This window comes from Asterias rubens, unplaced genomic scaffold (genome assembly GCF_902459465.1).
Source record: "Asterias rubens unplaced genomic scaffold, eAstRub1.3, whole genome shotgun sequence".
In the NCBI taxonomy this organism is placed as follows: Eukaryota; Metazoa; Echinodermata; class Asteroidea; order Forcipulatida; family Asteriidae; genus Asterias; species Asterias rubens.
The window spans coordinates 68,071-77,264 of record NW_022985716.1 but is presented as its reverse complement, the minus strand read 5'-3'; the positions used below and the strand labels follow the sequence as shown (position 1 = coordinate 77,264).

Sequence of the window (9,194 nt, the reverse complement as noted above, 5' to 3'; positions counted from 1 at the left end):
ATCGAGTCATAGAATGATCTCTCCGACTCAAAAACAACAACACTTGACAAGTTAATAAAAAAAACATCAGACACTGGTAAGAACAATGGAAAGTGTTTGCATAATTAATATTTAACCAATAACTGTTGATTAACAGTTATATCAAACTCCAGAGACGAGACAGTATATGATTAGTGTAAAATGTAAAGGCCGAAGAACAAAGCGTCACTTCACATTCATGATGGCCGTGCTTCGCTTCGCTCTCCTTGTTGCCCTTGTGGGTTTGTGTTACGCTGGAGGAAAACGGCGCTACGATGGGTAGGTTAGATTATTTGAATTCATAAACATTAAAGAGCGCTTTATCACCCCCAGGGGTGTATCAAAGCGTTCAGTATTATTGCCTGCAAGGTTTGTGGAGCTATGTATTGAAGTATGAGACCTACTTCTTTATAGCACCATGCAATGGTTTAAAGGGTTCTGTGGCGCATAATATGCTGCCGATAAAACCAGGATTGCGAATTTTTAGGTGAATTACACAACACACGGGACCAACGGCTTTACGTCCCATCCGAAGTACGCAGCAGTAACGGTGAAGTGACACGACTCTAGAACCCACACTTTGCTGAACAGAAACAGAAAGGACTTGATGAGCCCGGTGCTCTTATCTGGTCTGGTTTCGAACCTGAGAATGACAATCTATTCAATGTTGACTAAATTGTTCTGAATGGAGTGTGGCGATTGGTCTATAGTAGTAGTAGACCTGACTGGTGTTCACGGTAAAGGAGGAGGTTCGAATCCATGTAGTGTCAAGCACAATACATTAGACATTGAGCTAACCGCCTTAGTCTACTAGCGCCTTTTTATTCTTGCCAAGTTGTCAATATATGTTAAACTGCCCAAAGATCTGTAGGTGTTTATAGGCTTGTTTGCCCACCAATGTGATGAGAAACTTTGATGCTAGAATGTGTATCCAGTTCGTCTGATTGGTTTTATGCTTTGTTTGTCTGTCTGTTTTTGTCTTTTTTTTTTTTTGGGGGGGGGGGGTGTTTTGTTTGCATTTGGGGGAAGTATAGTTGGTTTCTGTATTTTAAATACATTTTAATAACTTTTTTTACTTGAGAAAATGGCATTAGCTGTTGCAAACATCTTACCAATCAAAAGGAACCATATAAGTGTAACAAAATACTAGTTAATGGCCTGACGTTTCGACCCTAGCAGAGTCTTTCTCGGAGGTTAAATGACAACGCAACAATTATGAACAGGTAACTGAGTGAAACAAAAGCGGTGAAGTGTTACACTAATTAAAACTGAATCAAACATTTTTTCTTTGTGGTTTAGATACAAGGTCCTTCGTGTTATTCCAAATGACATCATGGAGTTACAATCTCTGAGGAGCTTACGGGAAACATTTCCCGGTGAGGTAGGAAACAATAAAGAACAGTAAAAGACAATTTACTGAAGCTAGTTTAAAGGGTGTGGATACTTGTTGTACGACACAAAACACAAACGTCCTTTAGTTTACCTCAAACTTACACGGCTTTGTGATAGTAGAAAGCTTCTTTTAAAGTATGGTTGTCTGAGGTGCTGCAGTTTTGGGAACATGTGTAAAACAATTTCAGTTGTTTCCCTCTCAAAAACTACGACTATAAATGAAGCTGAATATTTTACAGGTAAATTATACTACATCTTCATTCATATGTAGGATTAATTCAAAAACCTAATTTACAAAGGGCACCAAGTTGACAATATTGACCGAAATAAACAATATAAAAAAAAAAGAACCTTAAAGTGAAGTTGTTTCCCTAACTCAGTGACGACATGTGCAACTGTTAAATTGTCAAGACAAAATTGAACACACGACTAATGGCACGCCATACGTTGTTTTGTTGTTGCCCCCTTTGTGGGTTGGCGGGTATATCTGTGCGTGTTATATTGTCTTTAATATGGTGATTATGACGGTTGGGTTTGTTTTACCCCTCTGCAAACCTTTTGTCTGTAGTTGGATTTTTGGAGCGAGCCCAAGCAGCCAGGCCACCCTGTGGATGTTATGGTTGGTCCAGGTGATCTGAGTGTAGTTCGAAACATTCTGGAGGACAAGGGTCTGACATTCTCTACAATGATAGAAGATGTCCAACGGAATGACGATGAAGCACAGATAGAACCAATTGAGCAGGGTATCTCATCTAAATTCAGATATGATATATTTCATGATTACAACGAGGTAAATATGAATCATGAAAATTGACACTTTATTAAGGGCATTATTAGGTGTGGTTTAAACTCTGATAGATTATTATACATGATTGGTTAAAGGTTTGTTATTAATGAAGCTCGCTTTAAAGGCAGTGGACACTACTGGTAATTACTCAAAATAATTGATAGCATAAAAAACAACTTGGAAACGAGTAATGAGGAGCTTTTGATGGTATAAAATACTGTGAGAACGGCTCCCTCTGAAGTAACGTAGTTTTCAAGAAAGAAACAATTTTCCACGAATTTGATTTCAAGACCTCAGAAATAGATTGTGAGGTCCCGAAATCTAGCATCTGAAAGCACACAACTCTGGTGACAAGGGTGCTTCTTTTTTCGTTCATTATTATCTCGCAACTTCGACGACAAATATTGCAATGTTGAGATACACCAAGTGATTAGAAGACTGGTCTTTGACAAATACCAATAGTGTCCAGAGTCTTTAAAGCTCTGCTATCCTTCCTTTAAAAGTAGTGTACCGAATTGGTATATCAAGGATTGTTATTAAAAATGGTTTATTTTTGATTTCATCAATATTGACTAAAAAAATACACTAGCAGATGTTCAACCTTATTTTGAAATAGTCCTGAAGAATTCTACCGATTGAATATTGACCCATTGAAATAGGAGCGTCATTGAGTGACGGACATGTGCGCTGTAAAGAAGCCACAATTATTACTGTTGTTATTATTGTTATTAATTAAACTTACTCATAGGTATGCCCATATCCAGTTTCAAGATACGCAGGGCTAAATTCAGTTATGAAAAGGCCCAATGAAGTGTATAAGAAGTTTGTTTGTTTCTATGTTTTGTTTATATCCCTCTTCCAATAATTAGATCGAACAATGGATAGACGACATGGCTGCTGAGTTTAGTTCAATCATGTCTGTGGATAAACTTGGACATCAGTCATACAAGGGTCATGACATTAAACTCTTGAAGGTAAGCCAGTACATAAGTAACCACAAGAGGGCGCTAAACCTCTTTTAGACCTTATCGCAGTACGTACTCGGTACGTGCACAAGCAAGACCAGGGCCAAGTTTCATGGCTCTGCTTACCGTAAGCACAAAATCGGCGCTTACGGAAGCAGGGAATTGTGTGCTTACGGCAAGCGTATTTTACGGGTTAGCGGCGAATGTTGGCTCCTGCGCGTTGGCGTACTCTTGTTACTAGGCATTCTACGCTTTACAAGGCTAGCACAGGAATTCGGCGCTTGCACGTGTAAGCGGGGAATCGTGATCGTAAGCGCAGAATTCGGCGGTAAGCAGAGCCATGAAATTGGGCCCAGCATGCACCTCATTCAGCAGTTAGCACTTGCACAATGGGTGTTTTTGTGAAAAGGTGTATGTGAACATTTCGATCAACAGGTGGCGGCAAACATCTCTGTGATCAACGCTTATAGAGATAGTCATTACAAGGTGTTACCGCAAACCTTCTTATATCGTATTTCCACCATGCAAAGTTTCAAATCCTGCTTCATGGACCTGTTTGCAAAATTCCCATTGCGCAAGCGCTAAATGTTAATATAATGGGTGCGTTCGATTAGCATCCCTGGGTCGATCCCCGGTGTGCAAAACCAAGTGGAGTATTTTATTTTTTCCAGGACGAACGTGGGCACTAATAATTACCCCACGTTAGTTCTGGAAAAGGTGCCTATTTTTTCAGGACGAACGTGTGCAGATATTTACCCACGTTCCACCTGGAAAAATAAAAATACGCATCATCACGTGACCCTTCTCGTGGTGACGTCAGTGCACCTCGGTTCAGCCCCAAGTGACCCTATCCTAAAGTGGGGCACTTGGGGCTCGTCCTGAAAAATCGGCGACTTTTCCAGGACGAACGTGGGGTAATTTTCAGTGCCCACGTTCGTCCTGGAAAAAATAAAATACGCAACTTGGATGAGCACACCGGGGTCAACCCGGGAAAGCTAATCGAACGCACCCATTGAGGTGCATGCTGATCTAGCTAGCGACCAAACGTGTCCAGTGCCTTTAAGTTATCATCGTTGTTCTCCTTTATCTCTTTGACTATTTCCCCCTCTTTGTGTTCCGGGCACTTTTTTTGTTGAATATTTCACAAGACTACCCTATCATTACTGTTATGTGTCTTGTTGGTATGAATCTGTACTCTAGAAATGGAACTAGTCTCAAAAATAGTCCAAGACCAGTCCGAGTAATATAATTATAAAATTAACATAGGACTAGTCTAGTTGCCAATTCAAACTCATTTTGCTACTATCAAGTTGATGTATGAGTAAGACATAAGAAGACATGAAAAACGTTATAAATTGTACACAAAAAAGCACCACAAATATCAAAAAGTAACGATAGGCAGATACATCATAGCACATGAAATAACGCAAAGGGATTTATAAAGAATAAAAACATACACACCCAGTCAGCTAAGCAATGCATAAACAAAAAGATAACAAATTTAAAGAATATTTATTAAAAAAAAATATTTAACTGGTTGTGTGTTTATCATTTCTAGATTGGGAAGCCAGGCTCTAATAAACCTATCTTCTGGTGGCAAAGCGGAACTCATCCACGCGAGTGGCTTTCATCAGCGACAACAATTAAAATTGTCTACAAGGTAATGTTTGAACCTTCATTTCGTCAGCTCATTGGTTCCGTAATATTGTTTTTTTGCTTATTTTGCTTATTTTAAATTTTCAGACATAAGTCTTTGTTGGCAGGGGGCGTCCAGGGTAAGGGGGCGTCCAGGGTTAGGGAAAAGTTTAAACCAAAAAATTGTCATAAAACTTAAAAGTGATGTACCCTCTAGACCCCACCAACAACTTCCTTGAATAAAAAAAACGAAATAATTATTTCCCAAAATGCAAATTTTGTTATATTAATGCTTCTTCCATAATGTCCTTGGCCATGATAATTACAATCAATATTTTCTTGTTGGCTTTATTCTCCTAATAACAAAAAATCACATTTGATCGTCTTTACAACTCTATGTTTGATATAAAACATGTCATTTTAGTATTACCATGTAATAAATGCTACCGGTCAATCAGGGTGCATGTACTTAGTAAGATACAGCTCCAGAATTTCAAAGATTGTTGGTTCGAATCCCACCAGAGTAAAAATATGCCTGTGAAATGTTTCACAGGACTGATGGAGAAAGTACTGAGTGTACAGTGATCCAAATTTAACATCTAATACATACATGCTATCCGACAATGTGTTAAGTTTGAACCAAAATAAATAAACAAATAAATAGTTAGATAATGTAATACATGAATAAATAACATGTTTATTCTTTCCCCCTTATGGATACGCAGCTTGCGAGTGACTACCAGAAAGGTGATCCTGAAGTAATTAAGCTCCTAGATAGTGTAGACATCTACATCATGCCAATCTTCAACCCTGATGGTTATATACAAACTCGAAATGTAAGTTAATCAAACATTCAAACGGGTTTTATTCAACCCTGATGGTTATATACAAACTCGAAATGTAAGTTATTCAAACATTCAAACGGGTTTTATTTTGGTTAGTCATCAAGATGACGTCATATTCGTCTTGTTCCCTCTGATAACACTCATCAAATACTGGTGGTTTTCATTGGACGGAAATGGCCCAGAAATTTGTGGGTCATTCATTTGAAGAAAAACATGCATTTTCCGACGTCATGTGGCAAGAGTTCCCCCCCCCCCCCCGCCTCAAGTTACGCCGGTGTCGCGTGCAATTATGTCCTCTATGCAATACTATCCGGAGTACATTATGGCATATGCAATAATGTCCGCCGGACGGTTTTGAATAGTTATGCAACCGTGTCCGCCCGAACGCTGCTGCAAAGTGCACCTGTCTCGCCCGGACACATTTGCATATGCAGTTGTGTCCGCCCCAGAACAAAACCGTCCTTAAATTAAATTAAACGCCCTTGGTCGACGGTACACATTCGCAATTTTTTTAACAAGCCAAGTGTATGTCATGAATGACATGGGAAGTGTTCGGCCGTTGGGTACTCACTGCAATCATAAAATACGTGAATATTCATGCTGCATATACGTAGGTTCAGTGCATGCACGCTCGCTTACGCGCAGTCATGTACGTACATGTCCACCCATCGGTTTTTACATAGCCCGGACACGATTGCATATGCAAACGTGTCAGGAGCGGACAGTAATGCATGGCGGACACAATTGCATCTGACACGGGCGCCCAAGTTACGCCAATAATATTGAGAATACTCAAACTGTTAATAGTGACCTTCTCGAGCAGTGTTGATGACATTAAGTAAAGACGAGTTTGTTTTGGTATTCTAGACAGATCGGTTGTGGAGGAAAAACATGCGCCCATCTGATCGTCAATCTTGGTGTACGGGAGCAGATCTCAACAGAAACTTTGATGAACACTGGTCAGGTACTATAACCTTAATAAATATTTTAACCTTGAAGGCACTGGACATGTTTGGTAATTATAAATACTGTCAAAGACCAGTATTCTCACTTGGTGTATCCCATACAATAACAAATCGTTGCCAATTTGGGCTCAATAGGTCATTGAGTTTGGAAGAGTATAATAAAAGAAAAAACACCACTGTTGCACAAATGTGTGTGCTTTCAGCACAGGTGATTAAAAATTACTTCGGCGGAATTATTTTATTGTTTGAGTGGGAAATAACCTCTTGCTCAAAAACTGTAACGTTAGAGGGAGCCGTTTCTCAAAATGTTTTACACTACCAACAGCTCTCCGATGCTCGTTATCGGGTAAGTTTTTATGCTATACTTTGAGTAATTACCAATAGTGTCCAGTGCTTTTAATATTAATTTGAAAATTGTTGTAATTTGCGAGTTTTGTAATCTTAAACTTTATGTATTTTATTATTTTATGTAATCTAAACAGAGTCAGGAACTAGCGTCAATCCGTGCAGCGAGATCTATCATGGTGATAGTGCTGGGTCTGAGATTGAAATACAAGCTTTAACAGCCTACCTATCCACTCTAACTAACATGAAGGTGTATATTGATATGCATGCCTACAGTCAGTACTGGATGATCCCCTACGGATACACTGAAGCTCCGCCCCCAAACTATAATGAGCAGGTTGGTGCATACTAATCGTAGTTAACTTGAAATAAATAATTACAAGTTCTTTATAGTGCAGTTCACAATAGCAGTCTCAATAGGCTTTTTTTTTTTTTTTTTACATTATAGTGCCAGTGGGTCGATTTCACAAAAAGAGGGCCTCGTCCAAATTAATAGGACTTGTCATAATATAGGAGATATTAAAAACTTAAAGCACGTTTTAAATTAGGACGATTAACTCGAGATAAGTCTTAACTCTTTGTGAAATCCACCCCTGGTCATTTGGCCAATAACATTCATTTATCTTGCTCATCTCCCTGTGGAGTATACAGCTTGGGCAAACGTATATAGCGCATATCAACCTGTACCCTCGCAGGTGCCCATTATTTTGTACCCCTGTGTGAAGAGAAGCAATTACAGAAAGCATCGTGTTCAAGAATACAAGTGTCATGACCGGGATCTGAACCCAGACTCCGATGACTTAACCATTTGAATCCAACGCTTTTAACCACTTAACCATTACACCCTATAATGAAGCAACACTTTTGTTATGCTTTTTGGTGTACTTGTAACTGTTGAGGTCAAATAAATAATAATAGTAATAACAATCAACTTTGTCAATATTGGCTGGTGGTATAAATACAAATAATAATATTATATTTGTTTACTTTTCCATCAGCTTAAACTAGCCGACAAGGCAATGGCTGCCCTCAAAGGTGTATCAGGAAAACATTTTGAGACAGGGAGCATCGCAAACGTAATTTGTAAGTTATGACGTAATTCTGATCTTTTTAATCTGAAAGGTACAGATTTCAAACGTGGGGCACGGTGGGGCATAATTTGTTCAAACCATTAACTATTTAGACATACATTAGTGATACAATTCCCTCTGATACATTTCTGTTTGCTTTTACTTCCAGATAGGGCATCAGGTTCTTCTATTGACTGGGTCTATAATAATCTAGGAACTCAATATTGTTTTGCCCCGGAGCTAAGAGACAAAGGTGTGTACGGATTCCTTGCACCATCATCTGAAATCAATCCCAGTGCTAATGAGGTATATGCAGCCATTAAGGTCATAGGAAACGAAATCATACCCTAACCACCCACACCCTTCCCCGAACTATAAACTTCGATTTCAAAATCGTTGATAACGAGCATAGTAATTAATTAGGAAATTAATCAAGGGAAACTTTAACCACTGCTGTTTCTTAATGTCTGAAAATCATAATTTCTTCAAACCATCAGCTATAATTTGAAAAGCTTCAAATTTGAAAAGCACACAAAAAGTGGAAATTTTGATGAACAGACAAAATTTGTATCCAGGCCTCACTGCGACTAAGACAATGACCATAGGATCACACTGAACCATATGCGATAAATCACTTGACCTTAATGACAATGCCCAACAAGATCCAAAAATAAGGGAGCTCTTTGTGCGCATTTTGAATTTCAGAAATGTGACGACGTCATTTTTGTCCATTCTTGGGAACTTTAGCTTCGTCCTTAAGGTCTATAAGGAAGATGGAAGAAATTACACAGTTCACTCATTCTTGACATGATATACTTTTATTATTAAAGAAACAGCTCTATCATTTAAAGTAAATAAATTTCGCTGGGTTTGATTCACGTCGGAAACACAGTCTGAAAATGAATAAAAGTAAAACAGATATTTAAACTGACCTTTCTTTGTGATGCAAGATGCAAGATTAAACAAACCTGTTAATACAATAACAGAATGTCTTCTTTCAATGATGCAAAAATAATAATAAAAATACCAGTATTCATGAATGGAAATATTGACTGATTATTTGTGGTTACATTTAATTCTGTATAATTTGTTTCTGAATTATTTCGTTTTTAATTGCGTTTTTTTTAACGTCCTTTGCAAAAGACTGTCACACTGTTGTTTTAATTTGTACA

The 9,194-nt window shown here is 38.4% G+C and overlaps 1 protein-coding gene across 1 annotated transcript; it reads left to right on the top strand.

Annotated features, from left to right (window-relative positions):
* The first annotated feature begins 220 nt into the window (after positions 1-220).
* Positions 221-9,056, top strand: LOC117306320 (carboxypeptidase B-like). The gene is made up of 10 exons (XM_033790922.1): positions 221-297; positions 1,318-1,399; positions 1,979-2,200; positions 3,067-3,171; positions 4,721-4,822; positions 5,523-5,633; positions 6,510-6,606; positions 7,090-7,289; positions 7,951-8,035; positions 8,192-9,056. The coding sequence occupies exons 1-10, from the start codon at positions 221-223 to the stop codon at positions 8,371-8,373; spliced, it is 1,263 nt and encodes a 420-aa protein (XP_033646813.1). The 3' UTR covers positions 8,374-9,056.
* The last annotated feature ends 138 nt before the right edge of the window (positions 9,057-9,194 follow it).

Bases quoted from the DNA above. Each gene is read 5' to 3' on its own strand.
- LOC117306320 (XM_033790922.1), top strand. From the start codon at position 221: ATGGCCGTGCTTCGCTTCGCTCTCCTTGTTGCCCTTGTGGGTTTGTGT. The intron at 3,172-4,720 runs GTAAGCCAGTAC...TATCATTTCTAG, and splicing joins ATGACATTAAACTCTTGAAG to ATTGGGAAGCCAGGCTCTAA. The intron at 4,823-5,522 runs GTAATGTTTGAA...ATGGATACGCAG, and splicing joins CAATTAAAATTGTCTACAAG to CTTGCGAGTGACTACCAGAA.